The 27,791-nt window shown below is 35.9% G+C and overlaps 1 protein-coding gene across 1 annotated transcript in view; it reads right to left on the bottom strand.

Moving 5' to 3' along the window:
* Window positions 1-27,791, bottom strand: part of PHTF2 (putative homeodomain transcription factor 2) — a 67,637-nt gene that overhangs the window by 12,890 nt on the left and 26,956 nt on the right. Inside the window, exons 3-13 of the mRNA XM_082311055.1 lie at window positions 26,317-26,373; window positions 25,871-25,882; window positions 22,016-22,085; window positions 19,327-19,485; window positions 15,817-15,982; window positions 14,957-15,121; window positions 9,682-9,883; window positions 7,404-7,562; window positions 3,941-4,159; window positions 1,518-1,646; window positions 56-328 (exon numbers count right to left, since the gene is read on the bottom strand). Coding sequence (XP_082167181.1) covers window positions 56-328; window positions 1,518-1,646; window positions 3,941-4,159; window positions 7,404-7,562; window positions 9,682-9,883; window positions 14,957-15,121; window positions 15,817-15,982; window positions 19,327-19,485; window positions 22,016-22,085; window positions 25,871-25,882; window positions 26,317-26,373 — 1,611 coding nt within the window. The remainder of the gene's footprint in view (window positions 1-55; window positions 329-1,517; window positions 1,647-3,940; window positions 4,160-7,403; window positions 7,563-9,681; window positions 9,884-14,956; window positions 15,122-15,816; window positions 15,983-19,326; window positions 19,486-22,015; window positions 22,086-25,870; window positions 25,883-26,316; window positions 26,374-27,791) is intronic.

Below are 27,791 nucleotides of genomic sequence, written 5' to 3'. Positions count from 1 at the left end.
CAAACATTAAACCTTGTTTTGCTTTGGATGAAGCCTCTTGGTTTGCTGTTCATACCTGTTTATATGTCCTCTCTGCTACACATAGCAGAAAAAAGAAAATCCACACTAGAGACACACGGACCACAAAACTTATAATAACCATTGAGAGGACCAGAATGTCTCCATTTGATCCAAACGCTGTTATACAAAGTTCAGTGGCAGAATGTGTAGCTAGTTGTTCCAAATCTTTAGCTTGGGAAAGTCGAAAGACAAATGGCATTAAACCCAAGATTAAAGATATGACGTTTCCAAAAATCTGATAACCAATTCCTGGTATATAGCTGTTCACCTAAAAACAAAAGAAAACAAGGTCTATTTTTAATTTTGGAATTAATTTGGAATTAATTCAATAAATAGTTAATGGTACTGTCTTACTATCACAAAGAACACTTTATAACCTGATAAATTATATGAAACCTTCTGCCAAGCATCTTCACAACCTACTATTAAGAAAAAAGAAGTCCTCAAAGAGCACTTAATGCACAGGAACCAAATACGACAAATCATTTAAAAACCCAACAACATAACATTGCAGTTAGGAGACTCCAGTGCGTATTCTTGTATTAAAAATTCATCCAGCACTGAATTAGCAGAGTGCACCAATCAGACTCTGTTGCTTACATCCTGTATGTTGCTGCTATTTATGTTTTGCTGTTAGGTTGTATGTTTTCTAAAGGTTGTATGTTTTCTAAAGGAATCAAAGTGTTCACAGCGCAGACAGGACTTGAGTTCTATTGTGCTGGCTATGGCTTTAAGTTTACTTCCACTGTGGATTGCACCCAAAACCACATAGTCTCTGAGTCAGGTACAGAGATCTGAACTAAGGTTGTGAATACATTGCTTTTTAACAAGTTGGAGATGGTTAAGTATCAATGTGTCAGAATTAGTGATAGTTTTCTTAAGCTATGCTAGGATTTTCTGTTCAACTCTACAAAATGCCTACGCTGTCTATATTGAAAAAGAGTATGACACCAATTAAATGCTTTTCCAACTGTTTCCTGAAGAGGAGTACTAGGAAAAAGAAGGGAGGACTAGTGAGACATCCCACTCATCCTCTTAGATGTTTGTTTCCTAAAGAGGAAAGCTTTCTTTTCCAATCTTAACTTTAACATCCAAATACTCAGATCTGTATATTCCTAACCCAACATATTAGTTGTTCATTGGAACCAAGGAGACAAAAAAGAATATTCATAGCATATATCACTTTGGAACAATAAAACAGAGCTTGGCTATGTTAGTAAGCACCTAACAATGCAAACATATTTTATGGTCCCAACGCTTAAGATTTGGTAGCTCTTTTATCTGTTAGTAACAAGTAAATCAGAGTGATGTAAACCATGGAACAATAATGTCAATAACAGTTACTTAAAAAAACCAAAACAAACAAACAAACAAAACCCCATCATAAACCAAGCTTATTTTTGGTAGTGCTTAGACTGCTAAATACAATATCCGCATAAAGTAAAAAGAATACTCACTCTGTTCATTATCATACCACTGATTTCAAGCACAGACATATCTGCTTTCTTGCAGTCATTACCCTCCCATACAATTGCACTTATTTTTTCTAGTCCTGGATTCAAACTGTGGATCCAAGGCAAATGACTCTGGGGAAGACAAGGAATATATTCCATCAGAGATAAAAAGCTACTGTCATGTCAATATGTCTTTGTCAGTAAAAAATGCTTTAGACTGACACAAATATTGTTACATACTATATGTTACCATATGGTAACCACATTCCTCAAAATCATCTACTTCTTTTCCAAGAAATATCTGTGAGTACAGAAATCTCTCCTTCTCCATACTTCATTTTCTAATAGTGTTGAGTTATTGTGGCTGAGGGTTAATTGGCTTCTTTTTTGCTCAAACATACCAAAGAAGAGAGAGGGATGAAAACAAAGGTCTACTTATAAGCCATCTTTAATTTTGCCACATGTTTAATGGAATATTTTATTTTTCTGATTATTATTTTTTTCCCCTAACATTCTGAAAAGTACTTTTCTCAGGTTAAGCCTAAGGGCAACATTTTTTTAATATGCTTTTAATGATATTTGTGTACTTCGCAATCCTTGTTATGGATAAAGGCCTCTCTATGTTAACTGCATCTGGCAAGACCCAGAGAGAGTGGTAGGAGTCTAATCAATACACGCTGCTCCAAGAGCCAAGCAATCCCAGCCTAATCTACTGAATGCACCTTTACTCTAAACAGAGAGCCAAGTGAGAACTGAAAGATCTGGAAAAATGTTGAGGCAACAAGTTCTGCTGAGGCCATTTCTTGACTTCCCTCAGCCCTGTCTGACTCCTGTTCAGGTGATTAAAATTGCTCCCAACTCTGCCTGGTTACCTAGCGCTATGTGCATCAAACTACTGGAAGTGATGGTGCTGGGGCAGGGGTGGGGGAAGGAGCGTGATATTATTTTTAAAATTTAATTTATCATTGATTAAATGTAAAGCTTTTTATTTTATTATTTGCTTTATCAGTATTTATTTTGTATTTTGTATTCTGCTAAGTACTCAATTATCTCCCTTTTTTTTTTTCCATTAGATGAAAAAAATTGATTTATATTATTAAAACAACGCAAATATTAGTTGCAGGACATTCTTAATCACAGATTTCCAAGGTCTCCCTCTAGAGGGAGTACCAACACCAGGAGCTGAAACTCAAAAATTCACAATCTACAATCAAACAGAACACTCAACTGCAGAAAAACAAAGTCAATGCATATACTGCAATTCAACTCCCTATTGTAAGGCTTCCGTTTTAGCGTTTACATGCAATGTAAGCAAGAACAACTAAAAATAAATCAAAAAAGCAAAGACTGCATGAAATCCAAATTACCATCTTGGTGGTGGAGGGGTGGGGAGGGGAGAGGTGGGGAGGTTGGGGGAGTGTTTTTTAAAATCAACAAATACATCAGTTTCAATTCCGGTTATGAGTGAAAAGCCTGTCTTTTGAAATTCTTTTCGTTAGCTAGCATTAACACCGTCTCTTGCATGGCATTCCTTAGGACTGATGATGCATCACCAACACATATGACATGTTTACCCAGAAGAATGTTTCACATTCCCTCCATCTCTTTAGTTAAAGGGTTCAAATTAGCAATGCAATTAACATGCAATTTAAAGATAAGACTTGTACTACAAATACAACTGGCACTGTGACATCTGAATGGATTTTATCAAATGAAGATTAATACTTGATTGTTAATGATCAAGTATTAACAATGGATTCTGTCCAACATTAACCAAGGCAGGCTGCAACTCAAGTGTTGCCCAACAAACACTAAAATTTTCAGAAATGACTGCATATATGTTGCTACAGCATAGCATTAAAGAAGGGAAACAAAATTATTAGCTTTAAGGTAAAAATAAAAATATTATACCTAAATAGAATTTAGACATATGTAATACACATGTAACATCAAATATATACATTATATATAACATTAGATACTATGTATGTTATCTTTATGTTTGCTTTTTTATATATGCATTTATATATAAGCAAACAGAAAGATGTCTTATATGGGCTCACAAAAAAGTAATTCCACTAGAGGAAAAAAAAAAAAGAAAGGAAAAAAAACCCAAACACAACAAACCAGAACCATCTACTACAGAGGAAACTTAAATCAGTCAGTACTTGTCCTGAACTAGAACTGATTCAAACACTCAAATATTCTGTAGGCTGTTTCAGTATATTGTCATATCCTCTTCGTTTGACAAATTAATGACTGAGTAGCAGAAATCAAATTTTCCTTGTTTTAATTCTGTCAAATCACTTTGGCTTTGTTACTTTCATTTAATATAGAGTTCTTTGTCCCAGGCCTCCTGACATGATAAAGCTGATAATGCTGAACTTGTGTGTCGTGTAAAAAAATGACAATTGGTGGATACCAACCTGATGAAATGGGTCGTCTCTGTATTCTTTCTTCACACATGGATTCACTTGAGGGCTTTCTACATCTGTCTCACTGGTACAGGAAGAGTGGCACTCTGCACAGTGTAAGAGGTCCTCCCACAGCACATCTTCGGTTTCCGATTCCGGCCTCGCACTCTCAGAATCTTGTCTGGAGCTTGAACACCGAGAACTGCAGCTAGTACCTGATTTAGGTGTATCCTGAAATTAAAATATGCATTGGAATTAATGCAGATTTTTTATTCTACATTGTTTCCTAACAGAACAGTTATAAAGTTCAAATTAGTGAATCTGCACTTATCCGGTTTTTATGTTCCAATCCATTATTTTTCTCATCAGAAAGAATTACATGTTTATTGAAGGAGTGGCTAAGAGGCTGCACGTTCTTAGACACTGTACAAACAAGTAACAGTCCATGGTCCCTACTTTCTTGGGGAGGGGGTCACATAATGAAGAATCAAATCATATTAACTATTAAAAGGAAATAACTATTTTACAGATTTTTAGAACTCATTAATTTAGACCTTAACGGCAATTTTCAAGCCACAGACTCCAAATATGTCTCAAACTTCTGATTTTAAAAGCTGTAAATTAAGCCTCTTTTAAAACACTTTACAGCTTCATTATTTTAGTGAAAATGTGAAAGACACAAGTGAAGCTTAAAGACATATACACCGGACTGAAATTGTAATACAGAAATGTGACTGAATGTAAGAAAATCATTATTCACAAAGTATTTTAAATTATTTGACATTTTGATTTTCTGTCTCCAGTTGTTTGAGCTGAAGTACTTTAGCTACTTATCAACTTCTCCACACAGTAAGGAATTCTTTCCCTAGAAAGGGCAAGGCCCTGGAAGAAGAAGGGACCGATCTTTCTCGTCATCCAAGACCTGAGGCACTCAAATAGCGTTTCAAGCAAGCAGTGTGGACACAATTTAACTAGTTTTAAAAGAAAGCTTGATATGTTCCAGAAGTAAATTTCTAAATGTAAAAGCCTGCAATAAAAGAGGAATTCACTCTCAAAGTCCCCTACAAATCACACTCCCCCACTGTTACTACTAACATACCTTCTCAAAGAGAGAGTGAGCTTGTTTGAAGACAGTTATGCATCAGGTGTAGAGAGGAAAAATAAGCATGAGTATACATAGCTAATGCTAGGTATATGTGTAATCTACATAGTCATACATAAAATTCTCATTATTTAACAAACTGTACTTGAGACACAAGCATGCCTTATTATGTTCAAATTTTATCTATATCTTAGATAAAGAAAGAAAAATATTAAGTTTGGGACATTCAGATCTCCCCATGCATACATATGAAACAACGTAACATTGTCTTCAGAACAAGAAAGCAGAGCTTTAAACTACATTCTACAGTAAGCAGAATCCATTTCCTGCAAGACAGGTAGGGAGTCTTAACAGCAGTACCGTCCTACTCATCGCCATCCTCTGGCAATTTCCGTTCCCTCTTAACACAAAATTTATTTCTTTCTACTAGTTTCTCTTGAGAATACACACAATTTTTTTTACACTGAAAAAAAATAATCAAGCAGTGTTTCAGCAGACCTACTAATTCAATATGATTTGTAATTCATTACAATCTGAAGAAATGTTCTTTGCTCTTCCTGAAAATTATGCTTAATGTATTTTATGTAAGCAATTTTGTAAATAAACATTTAGAAAAAAATTGGTCTGAACTCTTTCCCTTTCTTTTTACCTTTTTACAAAGTGAGGGATAACAGCAATGCAGAAAGAGTCTGAACTACTTTTCTTTCTTAAAAAAAAAAAAAAAAAAATTATTTATAGGAGGCAGTCACTACTGGGTACCATTGAGTCCTGAAGTTAATAAAGAAAGAACATTAAAAAAGCTTGCTCAAACAACAATTAAGTTGACAAGTAAACATGAAGATAAAAGAAAATGTAGGACAGTAGTTGAGAGTATATCCCCTGACTTCACTAATTATTTTTTTTAAACACAAAGAAAGCTTTCACAGATTTGAAAACTATTGTTTCATTTCCTTTGTTATCGTGTGGGGGAGGCGAGTTGGTAACAACAAAGAAAGGCTTCCTCTTTCATGGCATCAGTCAGATAAGTAAACGGGGAACGAGTGTAAAATATTACTGCTAAAGCTACACAGGGAGCAAATTTAGTCTCTTCAGTTTCTGAAGACATCTACACAGTGTTCCCTAGATCTGAAGCACTCTGTGCAAGAGAAAATATATTTAAATTGAAAAAAAAATTAACTGCAATCATCTCTTTCTGCTTCCTCTTGTCAAGCACTACCAGCTGCACAAATACACAGTCAAGAGACATCTTCTGTAATATGGAACAAAGTTCCAAGTAACGACATGTTCAGTTACCCTAAACGAAACATGCATAAGGCATTAAACACTCAAATCAATTAGCCTTCTGGATCTTTTTAACCAAAGCCTGTGAGAAATAAATGAAAGAACAGAAGAGAAGATTATCTAATAATGTTTTTATGCAAAGCATCAACTTCAAGGCTTTGCAACTGTTATCAGAGAAAGCAATATCTGAACCCTTCTAAGGAGATGTTTCTTACATCAAGTAGAAAGCTTACTCATGAGGCTCTGCCTATTAAACCCACCTCTAAGGGGACTTTTGTCAGAGCTGAAATTACTGTTTACACTCTTTTCTGATAGTTGTAGTGAAAAAATGGCAATACAGCCATATCTCTCTTAAGTTGCATACCACTAGCAAAAAGGAGCATAATTTCTTTAAAATTATAAATAAATAAATAAAAACATGATAACATATCCCTTTCTCTTTCAATGCCTGAGTCCTTACAATTAAGGACTCTACTAATATGGAATCTATGAATTCCCCTCTTCTAAGCTATGATATCATCAAGTATCTTAAATTTCTGTATTTTTATGCATTAACAATTTTGCTGAGATTTCATGACAATATTTTAAATTATTGTTTCAGTCAACATGAGGGAATGAAAACTCAGAGGTAGAGTCAATCAGACTTCTCCACAAGAAGGCTAGTGAATTCAAAATACTAACTAAATGAAGAGAAACAGCAGCACTAGCAGGGTGAAAATTTGCATATTGCCAATTACTACTATTTCTGTAACAAATCAAGTTTCCAGAGGAGATAACTGGTGTCAAAAGACAGCAACAGAGTTGGCCATAACCTGATGCAAGATCTATAGAATATATTTTAGGCTCCTTGCAACAAATTGAAAAATAGGATGAAGCTGAAACCAACTAAATAGAAACATCTTAATTTCAAAATGCTGTCATAAAAAAAAAAAAAAAAAAAAAATCCCTGTCCCCTACTAGCCTGACTTCCAATTGACAGACTCCTAAAATCCAATACAGGAGAAAAAAAGGTTTGAGGGAAATATATTTATTTAATATGAAATCAAGAGGTTTTAACAATTTACAGAAAAGAAGCAATGGAAAAGAACATACCTCCAGAGGATAGTGTTTCTTATAATGGTGAGATTTCCTGCTTCGTAGTGTACAATCACTAGAAGTGCGTTCTACATTGCGACGTAAAGAATATCCAGTTTCAGGCCCTTCCTCACTAGAAACTTCATCTGATAAATTTGTCACAGTCCTGTGAGTATCCTAGTGCAAGAAATATAGTATTAGTAAGACCTACACTCATACTTACTAGGTCTTGTTCTCAACTACTGATACCAAATTTCTTTCTGCAACATTATTACCTATGCTCAGTTAAATCAAGTATTAATGCAGTTCCAATTGTCAAAATTAAGTGGTACAGCAGGAATTATAAAATAGAAATTGTTATATCAAAATAAACATTTCTCAGACGATGAAGGACTAGTTCATATTATACTAAAAAACAATTCTGACATTCTTATTTTAAATGCGATTTTGTCTAAACCGAACCTACCAAGAAAGGCTTAGAGGCAATATATCCAGAAGATTTGAAAAACAAAAACCAAAACCCCACCAAAGCAAACACTATAACATTGAATTATCAACATATACAGTACAAAGTTAACATTTACCTCTTCTTCCAACAATAAAGTGCTACAGATTGCATGTAGAATACTCGGATCATTAATCTATTCCACTTTACATTTCCCAGATTTTAAACTAAAGTAGCCCTTACAGTAACAGAAAGAAAAAAGGGCAGCAAAGGATCATTCAGCTGTCAAAAACTTTTTTGTATATTCTCATTTATTATGAGATCACCATACAGAACCCTGTAAAGTTTCCTTTGGAGTCCTCCTGTCATCAATGCAATGCTAAAAGGATAAAAATAGAGAAGCTATTCTCTGTGAATACAACAAATCCTTTTCCCCCCCTCTGCAACTCAGACATCATTCTCTCTTACATGATGAACACTGTTTTCTGGGATGCTTCAAGGTCAGGTCATTTCACTTTTTTAACAGCTGAGTTGCATAGCAAGAGGGGGACAGGCAGAACAGCCTGGGGTGTCTCATCTACTACTTTTCGCAGTAAAAAACCTATTGATTGTCTTTGCAGGAAGAGATGAGGAGGAGGAGAGAGGAGAGGAGCCATTCCAGCCTCTGTCAACTTCTCTTTAATGTGGGTGCGTATTCACTAAGCAAGTGAAACATACACAACATTTCATCCATTCTATCAAAGAAACTTAAAAAAACTCTTTAAAATTACTTTTTCTTTAAAATCCTTGATTTGTTCAATTTCATCAAAAATGCAAAATGCTTGGAATTGATAAAGACAACTGAACCTCAGTTGCTATCACTGCTGAGAAAGCACCTCTTGCAGAGCAACAGAGTGAAGTTTTTGTCCTGAGATGAACCTTCACCACTTTCTTTCTGACTTAATCATATGGACCTTTAAGGGGTTGTTAAATAATTTGGCTACAAAATCCACAAAGAATGCCTTTCCTTTATAAAAATGTGTACTTGTAGACTTCCAGTAGAATAACCTTTCCCTTTGATATTACCATGGAAAAACCCTTGCTATGATTGATCATTGATGGTAAATACTAGTGAGACAGAGTCAAGTATAGAGCTGTAATGGCAGTCAATATATGTTCAAATGCCAATGATAAGAGAGCCAGGAAAAATGTTTTGGAAAAGCTATTTTGTAGAACGAAAATAGGATATCCAGGAGATAATCAGACCTAGCCAAATTAAAAGTTCTGCTTGCTGTCATGACCACTTCCTATGCTTCCATCTCATCCCTACTGCTCACTATAGAGTCCTGCCTACTTCATCGAGAGGGAAATCATGCTTTCCTCATCTTCTACAAAGATCGATCGAAAAAAAAAAGGAAAGGAAAAGGAAGATGATTCACAGGCGAACGCTCAGAATGACCTCAAAATTATAAATTGTCAGTAATCCAACATTTGTTCCATTTTAGCATAGAGACAGACCTGTGCCCAGAGCATCAAAGAGGCAGGAAAAGGTACAGTGTGTTTAGCTGGTCTGGAAAAATCCACAGCTAAAAGACAGGATGAAAATCTGTGCGTTGAAATACAGAATGGCAAAGAATGTTTAGATGTCAGTAAGGATCCTCCTACAAGAAAAAGGAAAGCCTAGGAATATAAGGATGAAATAAGAAGACTTAACATAATTTTTGGCCCCAGGACCCTAAGCCTAATTTCATTTTAAAAAACACTTTTAAGGACAAAGTAGATAAGAATGCATCAAAAGCATCATAAAAATACACCTCACATATCATTTGACAAATTAATAATCCTGCTTTGGAAGCAAAGAAGCACACTTACTTTGTGATGACTGTGATTGTTGAAGGCATCTCTCACTGTTGCAGTGCTCCACCCTGACTCTTCTGGCTTAATCACTTCACATCGACGTTCATGGGCCTGCATACATTCTTCACTGTTTTTACCTGTCTTTTTCCCATCAAGGGACACGTAGCCATTATCAGTCTCAGTGGACTTATCTATTGAGTTTTTTGCTTTCTTAGATCTATATTTGAAACAAACATATGTATTAAATTAATGATTCTCTCAATTTTTTTTCCCCAGTCTAAATCCTGCTTATCCCTCTCAAGTTTTACTACTAAGATGACCACAAACTAATAGTATTAACATCTGATGCAATATTTGTAACTATTTCATCTTCTAAGTAATACCCATTATCCTCTCCTAAAATTGTTACAAAAGAAACTGTCAGTGTCTGAGAGAAAATTATATCATTAGCTACTGAAAGTAAAGGAAACCTATGTTTTAAAACTAAAACTTTGCAGCAACTTCAGCAACAGAAGAACCCGCAAGCCTCAAATGTAATGGAGAAATTTCTCTATTCTATATTAACAAAAGAGGCGTGCTCAAAGTTTAAGTGTTATTAATTCAAAGCAAGTATGCCATTTCCTCAAGCTGCAAACAAACATGCTGTTTAGTACTCTGTACATAGATATTTTTTATTGTTGTTGTTTTAAATACGCTCTGCTTATTGACAACTCTACTAAAGAGGTGATTTACCCTTTTCAGTATTATCCACTAACACCCCTAGCAACATATTTTGATATATCTTACACACTAATTAAGCCTGTTTTCAGATCATAAAATAAGTTTATGAATTATGCTTCAGTATTATTATTCTTAAGACTACTAATATTGATGAATAGTCTTCGATAACATTCTTTAGACGTCAAGGCCCTTATCTAGTCAACAGATGTAGCAGCAAGAATAGCTAATGCCAGAAAAAGGCCTTCTCAAAGCAAACATCTGGATGATTACACTTCCAAATTAGAAAGTGTAGTCGATGAAGGAATGAAAAGGAATAGCAGCTTGCTACCTTACTGAGAGACTATTTTAAGTCTTCGCGTAAGCTTCTGTATTCTCAAGGTAAATGACATGGAAAAACATCAGAAAAGCAATTATTATCTTGTATTTCTTAGATTTTGTTTGTTAGATTCCCAGAACACTTGTGGGGAAAAAAAAGTGTTAAAAATCAAGTTTCCAGATTTTTTTTATTTTTATTAAAAGTAGAACACTGGACATAGGTCCTAAAACTATCAAGAATCTGTTCAATTGATCTTATGTTTCTACGAGGGAATATGCATTGCCTTTCTCTTTAAGGAGTGAGGCATTCTGTGAGAGCTTGGATTACACAGCAGAAGATTAAATTCCTCTTCAATATGTACATCGAACGAATCGGGAGAATTGGGATTGTCGCCTCACATTCCTGCCAAGATAAGGTATTCCACAGATACAGGGGAGACCTGAACACAAAAAAATGGCTAGGGAGAGCTGGATAAAATGGAAAAATAAAAAAAAGGAACAATTCATTTGTTGGAATGCAGACAAAATAATGAAGAGAAGAGACAATGTTACTAAGGTGTTTCATCCTCCTTTTCCATCTTAATCTCATTCCACCTTCCCTCACCCCTTCCTGGAAAAAAGCTAACAGCATTTATAGTTGTTTTTAAACCAAAGTAACTGCTGCTCTGCTTCTCTTGTAGGAAGTCACAGAATTCACCTACTATTCCCTCACCTATTCCCAAAATTCTTAGTCAACTTTATTTCTAAATGAGTACAAAACCAGCAGAAACACTTCCTGTAGTTTTTATAGATTTGCATGGATTAATTTTTATTATAAGCTTACAAAGGTAAAGAGACGGCAAGATGCTTTAGCATGTGTTTTGTGGTGGAGAAGCAGCTGGGAAGCGTCCTGTTTGCAGATTACCAATGTGCTAGCTCACACACAGACTTTTAATTTTCTAGGTCCATTAAGAAGATCATCTAAAACATTATTGATGCTTTGGACAAAAAGGTCAAACTATCAACAGTAAACATGTTAGAACTTTATTTCTGTGCTGTTCCATAATGTCACTAACTAAGTTAATGAAGGTAAGACAAATGAAAGAGAAAGCTTAGCTTAATACTTAATGGAAAAATTTGCTCTTCCGCTTCTGGAATAAAGCAAGTATCAGCCTTTCAGTGGCTACTCATTGTAAAATAGCAAGTTTCAGTAAGCTCAGTTGTGAGCACTAAGGAAGTAGCACAAATATTAAATTATCTGCAATAAGCAGAAACCCAGGGAGGCCAAATTTTAATGCATTAAATATACTTTTGGAACTTTTTAAAAATTTCTTTTTAACAGTACAAAAGGGAACGCAGATCTCATCACACATCCAGTCAGAGAGACTTACTCCACAAGTTACTAAGCTGTATGAGTGGAGTAACAGGACAACTCTTCCAAGTTTGATTCAAGAGAATTTAAACATTTCACATGAAACTTGAAAGCTACTAGGAAGAAGTAGCCTCAATGGATAAGGAATGGATAAGAGGAAAAAAAAGAACGTATATGTATGTATGTGTGTATAATTTGTTCAGATAGGACTTCACTACTCAAGCCATGTTTAAGTGCTAAAACTGCAAGACAAATACTAGTCTGATATCAACTAAGGCTCGTTTTGAAAAACAGGTAACTTGACTGAAGTCTTTCACTTGTTTCTAATGTAGAACCAGAGTTATTTTTTGTAAGAATCCCTAAATTTAAGTGTAAGCCTCAAGCCAGAAAAGCATAAATTTGGGCTTAAAGTTAGGCTTTCATGCACTATACTATGTTAAAAAAACAAAAAACAAACAAACAAACAAAAAAACCCAATAATAACAAACATGAACAATACTTCCCTAGCTGATAGAAATGTATAGTTTCCTAGAATTACTAGGTTAATCATTAGTCAACTTTTAAAATTTCATGCTAGAATTAGAAGTATTTAAGAGCAAGAGAGGACAACACTATGAATAAATCCAAGGTCTTAAAAAGCTTGAACATATGCAAAAGCTAAGTCAAGAATGACTTTGTCTTATTCATGCATTAGCTAGAGAAAATATTAAGGAAGATTTAAATCGAGTTTCTGGAAGACTGTAGATTTTCACTGTCAAGTATTCTATTCCCATGTATTTTCATTGGGGTTGGTCAAAAAAACTCTCCTCCCTGTTCACGCTGCAAAACTTTTAAAGAAGTTACAATGGTAAGATTTCCATAATTGGAGTAAGGAAACACACAGAGAGCAAAGTCCCAAATCAGTACTACATTCTGAATAAATTAACTATTTGGATATTGCCCTTCCTTCCAGTGAAACTAATAATTAGTATTTTCTAAATTGCCCCTATGCTGGAGTAAAGTTTAGAATTATGTTTTGTTAGTCAGAATGAGTTCTGCCATTCAAAAGGATATTTATTGAATACACAGTTCCAGATTACTAATGACCTGAGTGTAGGCAAATGGTCTAGGTACACAGGGTCCTGCCCTAACGCAAAGAACATAATTTCTGAGGTTAATTTTGAAACCATGTGTTTAAGACCTATATTTAAAACTCCAGATAATGGTATTCCAAGCTTAATATATGTGAAAAACTGCTGTAAATAAACACTAATGAGACATTCTAATGTGCTTATCTAAAGAGCTTCAAAATATGTCCTAAGAAACAGGACAGATGTCACTGTACAGCTTCCTTGCACTGAGGTTTCATAAGATTTTCTTCAGCAACATCACCAAGTAGTCAATATACTCTATGCTGCACTCTTGCTTACTCATTCCCAGGCCCACTCTGCTGACAAAACTGTTTGCATTACCATGAAAAAAATTACATGAAGAAACTGATCTGCACGATCTCCTGGGGAAAAAAAAAGGTTATTTTTCAGCTGGATGAGTTCCTGATATGGTTTGTATGGCTCCAGACATACAAACAACTGTGTCCCTGCAACTGAAGAGGTAACAAATGACTAAGGGCTACTTACAGCATTCTCAGTCATTCTGTGCTCTTTATCCTGTGAAGGTACTGTATATACTAAGTAGTCATCATTGGGGCTTAACATCTACATATATACATACTACCTCTCATTAAATGGTTTAAACAAGTCCTTAAAGCAAGTCCCAGACAGCCCTTCCCAACTGAAAACACTCTGAGCCCAATACAAGGGAAGGTAAGGAAAAAAAATGGATCTTCCAACACTTCTCTTCCTATTGCAGATCAGTATCTTCAATGAATTGAAAACATTCAAAAGTTTATAAGACTGCACTCCAAACATACCAGAAAGTAATGCATACAGACCCAAAGAACAGCGGTGGTGTCTATTACCATGACTCATAGTTTGGCAAAGCTAGCTTAATCTACACAGGAGAAAGTCAAATGAACTCTCCTCTTGCAATATTTTTAAACATTTTTAAAACATCTCCAGAGTTTCAACTAGATATTCCCAGAATGTAACATAACATAAGATAAGCTTTACCAGTGGTTAAGAGCATATATCACAAGTATGACAGACATGTTAGCGTTGCCATATTTAAGATGCAGCATGCACAACAAAACATCAATGTAATAACTTGCAGTATCCCTTTTCTCAATTTCATATTATTTTATGAGCATATTCTCTCTTGTTAATAAATGCTGATATGTAGGACTCAATGCTGCATGTATAGCGTATCTTGAACACAGACTGCTACAGAATGTTTTTTTAAAAAAACTTTTTAATTGCCCAGAGCACTGCATTAGCTGATCGATCATTTGCAAAACAGCTCTGGAATGTAACAGGGTTAGATGTTTTTTCCAATCATTAGAAACTGTATCTTCGATGTTTATTTATAAACTAAACGCTGTGTTTATTTGAATCCTGAAGGCTTTTCCTTCAGAAAAAGTGCGTGATTTGATGACAGTGATAGAGTTCAATAAGCACTCTCAGAGGAATAAGCAGCTAATGTAATAAAGTAAAATTAAAAAGTCAAATTTTCTCATTCAATTAAAATTGAGAAACTGAGTTGGTTTGTTTCTGATAGCCCACACAGAGTACTCCTACATCAAAATATAATTTAACTAAAAGTTAAGTCAATATCTTTTCAAAATTATTGCATCAGCATTTGCAAAAGTCAAGAAACAATACATTGGTACATGTTCAAACACTGAGATGAGTTTACTATTAAGAACAAAAACTGGATCAACAACAGTTTAATCATTACATCAATGTTTACTTATTTAGAAAAGGGATAGTGCATCTCTAACACATAAGTAAGCCTTGAATAAATACAAACCCTGATAAAAAGAAAGCAGCATGCCAGATATCTCTGAAGACAGCGCCAATACTGCAAGAGGTGCTTGTACCGTAGCTCTGCACTGTTCCCTCCTGTGTGTTATCTGTGGTACTAGAGCCATCTCCTTCCCTATGTACTTCCAAATGTGCTGCTTTCCTTAATTTCCTTCATCAGAAGAGATTAAAATTGGAAGGTAGCTTTATAAGTGCAATCTACTAGTCCCATAGTTCAGCAGTTTAAGCATGCAAAACCAAGCAAGATTTCAAAATATTTTGCTAAAGCTTTATCACATCAATTTAATAAACTCAATTTAATAAAACTAAGCATAACACTTATTCATTATTATAACACTTAAATCCAAAATACATTTCAGCTCGCCATCACAGGCTGAGACCTGCAAGATACACTACTGCAGGTTTTCCCAATCTAATGGGACAATTCACTGTAGCAAACCATACTCAGTGAAGTGCTGGAAGACTCAGTTCTATGCTTCCAAAGGCACCTCCTTCAGTGTATGATGTTTCCCACAGAGATCATTAGTCAGTATTGCAGAGAGTTCTAAAACTAAATTCACAGTAATATAAATACTGTCACTCCACTACTATTCAGATACAAACTGTTTTGAGGCAAAACGTCAGATTCAAAGCATTAAAATTCAAATAAAACAATGCATAAATTAGGCAATGCATAAAAGTTGAAGAGCACCAATCAAGCACCCATTTTAGAGTTTCAGACAAAAACAGAGCACCAATTTCTCATCTCTTGCAAAGCAGAGACTGTCAACCCCTACATTTTTTCATGCATGTTCTTTAGAATAGTTTAACAATCCTAAATGATAAGTACTTTAACATAGACTATACCTTCTTCTTTTACCCCCTGTGCTGGGAGGTGGCTTAGGAGTTCGTGTTGAAACAATCTGACAATGCACAGTTCCAAGTAGCAACATGAGCCATATTGGCCCAATTACTTCAGTCAGAGGTATATTATGTGGGCTTTGGGCTGTACAGAATAACACTACAGCAGCAACTGGAAAAGAAGGGAAATGAATTTGAGTTCAATATTTGAAATGTCTGAAACGGCCAACTCATTACATGGCTTTTGTTAAAAAGAGAAACAGTGTTCAAATGGTAGTAGAATAAACATACACTTCTGAGAACACAGGGCTCCACAGATCCATGTGAAACGATTTGCAGGAGTAGGCCTCCACAAAATAATTTCAAACTTCATTACAAGATTTATTCTGCTACTTAAAAAATATTCAGCAAAGCAGAGTGATCTAGAAGAAATCATCTAATTCCAGAATATACAAATCTGTAGATTGCAGATTCCCACCATGAAGTTTCACACAGATTTAAGAAACGTTACCAATCTCCTGATCTTTTCAGTAGGATGGGAGGGAAATCCAAGAACTTCTTCCTGCACAGTGTGTCAATACACTGTAGTTCAGATTATCCTAGAATTGCTCCTATCAACAGCTAGGTCTTGGAACAGAATTTCTCACACCACTTTTAATTATTTCTTTACTTATTTATAGTAGTTGGACTTGCATTTTTCTAAATTACAATAGTTTATTTTGTGAAACAGACACAAATAAAATTCTAGCACATAGAGCAAAAAGCTGTATCAAAGAAAGCAACTGTACATTTCAAAGACCAACAAGCATTTATTTTTATAGCATTTAAAGCTTTGAAAAATCTGTATTAGCAAGTTTAAAAACATATATACATAAATATGTATCACAATAAACAATCATTATATCGCTATTAAAGTTTCTTATTTCATACTTAAGACATACACAGTAGATACACGCTAGAATTTCACTTCATTTTCCTACTAGAATACAGAAACATTTTTAAAGTAAAAATGAGGTAATGCTATAAACTAAATGGATAAGGAGTCAGAAGAAAAAAGTTTTACTTCTACCTTAATTCATCAGCCTGTTCTATGACCTTGAACAAAAAGCACTTCCCTGTAGTTCTTTTATCACACATTTTGCTAATCATACTTTATAGTAAAGGAAGCCAATGCAAATAAAATCTGGAGTTTAATCTACAGCCAAGGAAAGAATTATTTTCTGTAGACTTACATAAATGCTTGCAAGTATCCTGCTAAAGCTAATCAATTTCAAAGCAATAATTCCAAGCAACGCAGTTCATAAATCTATAGAAAATACTTCATAATTAAATAAAATCATTTAACTAAACATATATAAACAAAATAAAGTCAGATCATTTTACAACAGTGTCAGTGAGAATTTGTCATGGTGGCAGAAAGTCTGAGCTACAATACAAAATTCAGATTCAGGGCAGAAATATGGCTACTGGAATTTGAAGTGTTATGTTAAGTTTTCATAATAGATTCTTGACATTTTGGTGCTGCCTGTTTGATTTTGTACGAAACAAATACCTGAGCACACCTTCTGAGTAAAATAAAAGCAAAACTTATATAGAAGTGCCAGAAGGAGCTGCTTGAGGGGGTTGTTTTAAACAGTTTCCAATAAAAAATTTTGTCAATTTAATTTCACTTACATTTACATCATAAGTCTTCCAATTTATTTCAAAAGCCATCAAAAACTCTGCAGTTAATTCAGCACAATTTAAAAGACAAGTGTTTCAAATAGTTGGATTATAGTGTAATATGGAATACTATTAATTCTTTTCCAGTATTTGTTAATTCACAACCTCAGAAATATCAGAAATATTTTGTCACATTACAGACTATATGGATTAGGGAAATTATGCATTCCAACCGTAACTTTAGCAAATCACAGATCCCAAGAAATCTGAGGGAAAAAAAAGTTAATTACAAGATAGCCCTGTAATTCACGTCCTAAAAAACTTGCTTTCAGTTTCAGTTCATGTCCTAAAAAACAATGCACTCAGAATCTGCATTGTCTTACTATTTTTCTGCTTTTAGAGTCTTATGAAGGCTCCACAAATTAAGTGTAGGTATATTTTTTAAATAAATTTAAGAATGGGAACATAAAAAATTACTATGATGTTGTTTCTCAGAATAAGCCACCTATGAACATGGTAACAAATGAACTATAACTGACATATTTTACTACCTATACTACTATAAATGAGATTAAAATTATTAACACTGTGGGATCGCTTACCATAGTATACACAAATGCTAACATATGCAACAATACTTCTTAAGCACCTATCTCAGAAATGGGGATAAGGAGAAGTTTTGATAGGAGACCACATGAATATTTGTCAATATTTCAAGTTTTGGGGCACTGGCACCGTGAAATTCATTTTATAGCTGCTAACATCATCACACAAGAGGCACTGTTGTCTCTTATTTAAACTCCATTTCTTGTTTTAAATACAATTTCCAAATGATACAGTGATTCACAGCTGCAAGGACAGATGGCAGAACTGAAAAAGTAATATTGTATTTTAATTGGTTTTCAGCGGAAAACTTACCAGTCACTTAGCTTGTCAGGTACTTAAATTGCTCCCAACTTTCATTAACCTTCTGTTCCATTTCTGTTGCACACACTTCTGATACACTTATTGTTTTGGTGACTTTCACACTGTCAGATACTGACTCACTACAGTGCTTTCTTCCCTTTCTAATTTTCCTCTTATATATTACATATAATTAAGCACAAAATCAGATTACTAGAACTCAAGAATGAGCATCCCAAAAGCTGTGAATTGCCTTCTGTTTGTTAACAGATGCCCAAAAGTCCCTCTATAATCTAGGAAATATAAAATTAAGATGCACAGTCTCCCCACTGCAACGGAAAAAATAGCAGAAGCACATAGGACAATAAGCCCCCCATTTGCCAGCCATTCAGCAGCACAGCTGAGGTCTGACTAAACTGTAAGCTAGAAGTTCATTGCCTCTGATGTGATAAAATAACACATGGAAGGACAACTGGAACCTGGTCAAACAGATCATCCTACCAGGCTGCACAAGCTGCACACACCTTGGCAGGTTTGGCCTTCCTTACTTGCTTCTTGATCAGAGCTCTTGATCTGCACAAGTACCAGAAAAACCAAAAGCCCAAGACAAAATACACTGCCTAAGCCAAAGGTTTCTTTGACATTTCTCAGTCCTGAACTAAATTAGATAGTCCTGGAAACCTAAATTATATACAGAGATGACAAACTAACATGTGTGCTAAGTGCTGAATAAAGCCTGCAAGGAAATCCTTAAGTTTTCGGTATGCCCCCTTTATATATGTAAAAGAAATGTTAACCAAAAGACATGTGCTTGGGACTGTGTCATTCCAATATTTTCTGAAATACTGGAATGAACTTTAACAGCATAAAGTGAACCAGGTAACATACAGCAGCTTCCATATGGTTAAAATAAGGCATTCAGTTGAAGCTGATCCTGTAATCCAACTCTACCTTGAAGAAGGTAAAGAACAAGCAGCCAGAAAAAGATGACCCTCGATGTCACTTGTAGCCACCACCTGTAGAAGAACGGAAAGAAAACAACTCTCACGATTCCTTTGCGGGTCAGAGACGTCCAAGGACTTTCAGGTTTTGCTTTAGCAAAAGCAGATCCTTTAAAAAAAGAAAAGAAATTTCGATATATTTCATTGTTAGGGCTAATAATAACTTTAGTAGTTCAACAGCAGAGTAGTTTAGTTATTTAAAGGAGCAATTATTAAACATAATTGTTTGAATAAATCTCACACTTCTACCATTTCACTATCTACTCAACCCAAAATTTGCGTAAATTGTTGGTGCCCTCTTGACTGTCATTATTGGGAACTTCTACAAATACCTAGATTTAGGAATGTGTAAATAACAAAACATTGCCATTTCTTACTATGACAAAACAATTTTAAAATAAATTCTTAAAAATTATTCTGTTTCACTGAGGTATCAGAAACTTGATACAAAGCAACAGGAAGTCATATGAAAATTCCACAGGCTCATGCAGGCACAGCAGAGCCCTTTCCCGGCACAGCAAAGGGATCTAAAACACCAACATCTGTAAATTGCTCCAGCCACATCATTCGGGAAAATGAAATAAGGTTGAGAAGTATAGAGGAGTATCTGTCCGACTGAGGACCAGCCCCAGGAGCAGGGAAGCCACCCAAAGAACAATTTATCTTTGTCTCTGCTTCTGCACCATTTTTCACCTCACTCATTCAAATGTCCTTTCTCTCTCATATTCCTCCATTTCTTTTTTTTTCCTGCAAATTCCCACTTCTCTGGCAGCTAGAAAATTGTGTAACATTTACTTAATGGGAGTGTGACTTAAATTATGCCAAGGTTATTGCTCGGAAAGGGCAACTACTGCGTGCTGGTGCGCCATCTCCATCTTGTTTACAAGCAGAACTGGCATTGGTGAGCTGTGTGCTAGCAGAGGGAAAATGCTGCCAGTACTGGAACTGCTTTAATGCCAACATAGACATCCATGCAGAGCAGTCATTTAAATGCTATTCATGTATATCACTATATTGAAGTGGTCTACTGCTGTTCCTTAATTCCTACAAACATTTAGTTTTCAGTTCTGTTTCTTTAAAGTTCAAATGTTATTTGATTGTGTTTCTTTCTCTCACATTCCCATTTTTAAAAAGTTACGTTGTTAGGTGATGTGACAAAAGCTCGCCTCCATACCCTCAGAGGAGCTCAAAAAGACAATGGCAGGAGGGGGACCCCAAGTAATAGCCTGACGGGGTTCTTCTAGACCCATCACTGGAGCCCTCAGCCCATCGAAGGCCCACCTCCACCAGCCCAGGGCAGGACAGCGGGACATGGGCAGGTGGGAAGCCAAACGAAGGAAGGAACACCGTGACCAGGCCGCTCCCAGGGCTGTCCCAGCAGAGCCAGCAGCCCGGCTGTCCAGGCGTGAAACCGCCACCATGAGCCATGGGGAGCGGCTCCCCACATCACCCTTCAGATGAAAGGGGGCTGCTGCACAGGGGTGTGGGACTCATTGTGGGATGCAGGGGGAAGGGAGCTCCGATTGCACAGGACTTACTATGGGATGTTCAGGGAAGGAACCAAGGGTGGGAGAAAGGAGGGGTTTAGGTGATTTGGGGAGGAACAAGCATGGGGAAACTGAGGGGTCAGGGGACCCCTGACCAGCCCACGCACCTGAGCGGCACAGTCTGTCCTATCTCCTTATTAAATTCTCTCTTTATTTATATATTTAACTCTCTCCTGGGCGAGGGGCGGCCTATCCCGTGTGCAGGCAGGCGTGTGGAGGGGCCGAGTGCCAGCACCGGGAGGCAGACCTCAGAGCATGAGTCGGGGGGGTCCGCGTGTCCGCGGTGCCAGCAACCCAAGCGAGTGCTAGGGAAGATCAAGCCAGACTAACTGGTGAAGGGCTGAAGCGGCCTGGGAGCAGGGGGGTGAGCGGGTCTCTGGGGGCCAGCTCGGGGTGTGAGGGTGCCTGTGTATCTCTGAGGGCGAGAGCACGGCAGGGTGCTTCGGTTAATTCGAGATCTGAATTCAGAGAGCACTACCTCTGCTGAGTGGGTTCAGGAGACCGTGCTGGCTGCTGGGCTCATGGAAAAAACTGCTAAATAATATTTTCCCTAGCCTTCACCAGGCAGGAGGGAAATTAAATAAAGTTAAAATAAATTAAGACTAAATAAAGACTTTTTCAAAAAGTCTCATATCATCTGACCTTCTGTTGCTGTTTTGTTATTTAAAACAGGCAAGAAATATTCAAGGCCTATACAATTTTTGCTCTCCAGAAATTTCAACATAACCTTTCCTCTAGATGCCAGGAGATTTGGAAGAAGTCTGAATGCATGGTAATAGGAGATTTCTGAACTAATAACTCCAAAACTTTGATCCATGACAATCCACGTTTGGGTTTTGGGTTTTTTTTTTCCAAAATCTAAATCTATACAACAAAATTTAAATCAAGTTTTTAAGCCTTCAGTTTAATCTAGAGGTCACCTTTTAACAATATTTCCTATCTGCCTTCGTTAGAGAGGAGTTATGTAGGGTTAGTTGTTTTTTGGGTTTTGTTTTGTTTTTTTAATACTTACTAATACACTCTTGTTACAAGACACAGGATGGCACTTATTTTTATACTGAGAAATTCAGCTTTTTCTAGCGCAGGACCTACCTCTTACAAGATCAACATCTATGAGGTCTGGTTTCACATGTCCTGTTTTCTTTGGTTTGTTTCTCAAACCCTGCAATAGGCAAATACTATCAAGATGCATTCATGCAGATGACAGACATTATGAAAGAAAAAATATTGATGTGGTCAGTAATTGTATGTAACCTATACTGTTATTGAAAATTCAGACAAATATGTCAACTTCATAGATTTAAAGCACTATAAAATAAACATTCCAAGGAACAGGAAACAATAAATGCCTTTTACACACTTCACAATCTAAACAAAACCCAACCAATTACTGACCCATTTGGTAATTTTTTCAAACATAGTTAAGCACTGAGCACTCATCTCCCATGGCTTGGGATTATGCAGACAACATATGCACAGGCTTGCAAGAATTAGTAATACATTTATATTAGGTTTTCAGAACTGTTGCAACATACTGCTTTTCTGAATCTCTTTTCTCCTTAGATGTCTAATTAAACTTCACAAAATGCCTACATTGCAACTCTTTAATTCCAAACCTACATAGCAGATCATGTTGTAATGCAAGAGCCACTAATCAGCAAGTTCCACTGTCAGAAATCCAAATTATAGAAAAGTATTGAATTTTTCTTAATAGTGAATATAGATTAGTCTATTAAAGAGAGGGGGAAAAAGCCCACATAACAGGAAAGAAGTAGAAAAGAAGCAAGCTTATTTTGTCTTTTAGAAATGGTATCTTCCTTCACTGAAAAGCCAAACTATTTTTCAAAACTTTCAATTTTGTTTTTAATGCTAAAATGTGATGCTATACTCTCAAGACTCCGAGACAGCTGTGAGTTTATTCTGATCCCTTTAGATTAGTCTCCTGGTCACACCAGCCAATAATGATTCCAGAGAGTACAATTCATACAGAGTAAAATATAATATTTCAAAAAATATTGCGGGTACAAATGGAATTATGATGGAAGTGGTGAAAGGTCTGGAGCACAAGTCTTACAAGGAGTGGCTGAGGGAGCTGGGGTTGTTTAGTTTGGATAAAAGGAGGCTGAGGGGAGACCTTATCGCTCTCTACAACTACCTGAAAGGAGGCTGTAGCCAGGTGGAGGTCTGTCTCTTCTCCCAAGTAACAAGGGATAGGACAAGAGGAAACGGCCTTAAGTTGCACCAGGGGAGGTTTAGGTTGGATATTAGGAAAAATTTCTTCACGGAGAGAGTAGTTAGGCACGGGAACAGACTGCCCAGGGAATTGGTGCAATCACAGTCCCTGGAAGCGTTCAAAAAAATGGGTGGATGTGGTGCTTAGGGACATGGTTTAGAGGTGGACCAGGCAGTGAGGTTAACAGTTGGACTTGATGATCTCAGAGGTCCTTTTCAACCTTAATGATTCTATGAACTGTAGATTTCCACCATTGTCATATTTCATTCATGTGTAAACATTTATTACTTAAATGTAAACACTAAATTCAGATGAAAACTTAAAAATGAAATTATCATCAATAAGAGAAAGATCAATGAAATCTGTTCATGTTAATCTTCATAAGAACAATATCAAGCAAATTGTTCGAATACATAGAGTGCAGCTCATAATATTTCTCACATTGAAATTCAACTGTATTTATTTTTCATGCTGAAAAAAATTTTAAAAAATCCAAACTGTTCACAAGGAACTAGATGTATAGTCATCACCTGATGCATGTATTAGAAAACTGAGAGTTTGCTTGAAACAAAAAAAAAAATTAATACATAGAACTGAAACATGGATAGGACAAAATGTGCTCTGAGGATGACAAATACAGAAAACCAGTTGTATTGTAGACTTAAGCACTGCATAGAGCTTAATGTACAAGTTTTTCACAGAACAGCAGTCTTAAAACTGCACTAATTTTATGTGGAATGAGAAAACAAGCCCATAATTAGAATTGGAAATTATTATAATTCTAGAACCAGCTACAGATTCTTGTGATATCTTGCATAAGTGAGCCACTCTATTTCATAAAAAGATCTAAAGCTTAAAAATAAAATGCTGAATGATATAATAATTTTCAAATGTGTTACTGCTTATGGGCCACAAGACTTTTCTTGAAAGTCTAAATAAAGATGTATGTGTATCTTAGAAAAAATAACCCCCTGGAAACACATGCACAATCCTAGGAAAAATTTACCACTGTGGCTAAAATTATGTTTTCAATTTAAAGAAAGAATTCTGCAAAAATTAAGTCAACAGTATAACTTGATACGTCTTTCAGAGGAAAAGAAGTGGTGACACATTCTTTAAAAATTCTATTGGTCAAATCTCAAATGTTTTCAGTGTCCACGGATTACACTGAATTGGTTCTTCAACTTTTTGCTACGTGCAGTGAAAGAATTCCATTTATTAAGATGCAACTTCTCCACTCTCTTAATGCATCACAAATATCTGTAATATATGTGGAAAACAGCAGTGTTTCAAACTAGGATTAATTAAAGAAAATATTCATACTGTTTCATACTATTCAGGCCCATGCAGTTAGTTCATATAATTTCTATTCTGCACCAAACACATTTCGGCTAACTAATAGCGAAAATAAAGTTTAAATAAAAACGCTTAAAAATAGTTGCTGTTATCGTAAAAATTCTTTTGCACAAATTTTAAAATGAACCTTACTAGATTCCATTATAGTTCTAACCAAACTATAAATCTATAGTATCAGAAACAGATTTTCTACTAAAAAATAATTTTTTAGATTTTTAGTAAAGTTCGTTTATAAACAGCTCTATAGTAGCTTTGAGATTAAAGTGCTAACGTGCAATACTTGAACTTAGTATTCTGCTTCAGTGTTATCATTATTACACTAAACTCAAGTCAATACAAATTCATATAGACACCATCATTAATTTGTTAGTTATTGGATGATTCAGCCAAATGAGATGCATTTTGAATAAGCACGAGGCATTATTTGCAATAAATTATTTGAATAATGTCCTGTTACACAGTAGTTACAAGAACTTCTGTCATAATGGCGACTGGTTTTCATTATCGTGGAAAGGACCCTGAAAACAAGTACCACGCTAGGGGCTCAGTTTGAAATTAGTTGTACTGATTGCCAAAAACATTTCTGAAAGCACTGTCTCCACACACTTCAGACAAATGGCACCACAAGACACAATTTTCCCCGCAAGAGACTCCTGCTTGTATGAACAGCACTTATCCCTGCGGTAGCTGGTGCTGTGCTCAGAAGCGTGCTCCCTTTAAGATCCACCAGGCACCTCCAAGCAACCCGGCACAACCCCAGCCGATGGGGCCTCTTCTGGGCGTGCGGCTGGAGGGGCTCGCTGCGCTGTCAGCCAGAGGGGGGGTTACAGCATCGCAAAGATCCAGGCATCGGGTTTAGAAGCACTTCTAAATACACCATCAGCCCTGACTTAAGAGTTAATTTGTAGATTTTTGTAGAGAAATCAGGAAACTCTGTAGTGCAGGTCAGTGACAGTTTCCATGTAATGCAAACAAGTCCCCCTAGCACGTTTTGTTTAGCTATTTAAGTACCGGGGAGGGAAAAAAAAACCCACCCACAAGGAAACTGAAGCGATGTACATTTTGCTAATGTTAAGAATTCGCAATGCCTTGAAACTCATGCAGTAATTGCATACTTCTTGTGTGCAGTATTTGAAGAAAAAAAGGTTAATTGCAAGAAAATGTTAATTAAATTAACTCAAACATCATGGAGTATGACATAATATACAATCCATAAAACTATTACATATAGGATTGATTTCTTTTTCTCCAAAACAATCCAGCAATGTGGCAGACATTGATGGCACTGTTAGTTAAACCACAATGCAAAGAACACTGTTAAACTGCTTGTTCAGAGAAACAAAGCCTGAAGTACTTACCAGTCTAATAAACTGTACAAAACAATGACAGCATCATAAAGGAGGAAAAGTAAACTGCAGGTATAAGGTAACTAACTGAAAGTAAAGAGAGCTCAGATAACTGACATTAGAATTCATCACAAAGAAAAGTGAAAGACAGAGGTATTAAAACAACTAAGCCCTGGCTTAAGATAACTGAAAAGAAAAAAAAATGTACTGAGATACAGAAAGATGCAGCACTTTAAATGCTGCAGAGTTATTAATTATGTAAAATAAATAGAGCATAATATGCCGGTTATGTTTGGTTACACTCCAGAAGTCTGGTTTTATTTTACCAGTATTAAATACCACCACATACATTGTAAATCACATCAGTGTACACAACCACAGACAGCACTGCTGATAACTGTCAAAAAAAAAAAAAAAAAAAAAAGTTGAAATGCTATAGAATGCTATAGTATTATTACCTTTATTTCTCTTTGCTCTACTGATTTTTCCCATATTTGTTGATCATATGCCCCAATCTAAAAAGAACACACAAAAAAACTACATTAGCTTTTAAAAGACATTGATCAAACAAAATTAATCAGTCTTCAACAAGACAAGCATGAAGACAGCAGGTTATTTCCTTGGGGAGACTTATTTACAAAGACATCTTTATCTTCTCCATTCCATCTTGGCTGGACTGGATCTAGCTAACCTGTAAATGAGTTGTGATAGAGGGGAGAGGCAAGCAGATAGCCTCATCACATGCCTTGTGCAAGTCAGAGGACAGGGAACACCAGGCTGCCTCCCACCTCAGGTCAGGATTCCAGTCTCCGTACTGACAGAGAGCAGACCTACGGCAGCAACACTGACACAGTCTTTCAGTTAACTTTAGAGAAAATACCGTGCACATGTAGTTGAACTCATACCTTCAATTAATTTACTATTTTTTAAACCATCTCCCTCTATATTTCCCGTTCCATTACACCCACTTTTACAGCTACATTGCCTTTAGCTTTATCTCTTAAGATTGCACAGCAACAAAATATATGGTCAGGCTGGTAATCAACTAGATTACAGGCCACGGAAAACTCAAAGAATACCAGGAAACGGCACTTTTCCCACAGAAGCACTGATGAAATAACGTTCCTAGTAGACCTATTCCCAAATTTGTTCACTCTCATTAAGCTGTTAGTCTATTTATTCATGAAACTCCTCCAAAGATCTTAGTTTTATCTAAATGTGAGCAAGTTTTTAGTTAAAAAATTGTTTTCTCCCAGGCTCTAACCTCACCACAGCATTGTGGAAAACTTTGTGTATTTATAAGAGCAGAACCATAGAAAGACTGAATGTTGATCCTGCAAGCACTTATTAAAATCCTAGCACTAAGATCAATTTTGATGAGTTCTGCCATTTTAAATAACCATCAATACAGGTAGCTATAGTTAATTTAAGAAATGCCTGTGTACTTGTTTATACAAGAAAGCCACTCTATGACTGTCAGATATTTTGAAGAAGGGCAACCTTAAACTTCAGGCAATTCACATGTAAGATAGTGACAAGAACAAGTCAATCTAGGAGACAATATATCCAAGTTCTTTAAGAAGTTATCAAAGATCATCAGATTGCTTTGAACTCTACACAAATAGTATTTCTAGATAATATTCAGTAATGATCTCTTTTACTATGTCAGTTTTGAAACTTTTTTTTAAAAAAAAAAAAAGTTCATTCTTGGTGAAAAAGGAACTTCCAACATAAATGCAAAAAGATATCCAGGGAAGCCAATAGGCGAACACACTCATAAACAAAAAAGTCTAGAGGCACCTTCTGTGCCTCTAAACCTGACGCATCAGGGAAAAAAAAAAAAGAAAAAAATTCTAATTTATAGCAGTAAAATCCAAAGCATATCTAAAATTGCAAGTGAGAACAGTGAATTGAATTACCGAATTACTGAATT

The sequence above is a fragment of the Platalea leucorodia genome (assembly GCF_965183815.1).
Source record: "Platalea leucorodia genome assembly, chromosome: 4".
Lineage (NCBI taxonomy): Eukaryota > Metazoa > Chordata > Aves > Pelecaniformes > Threskiornithidae > Platalea > Platalea leucorodia.
This window is presented reverse-complemented; position numbering and strand designations above follow the sequence as displayed.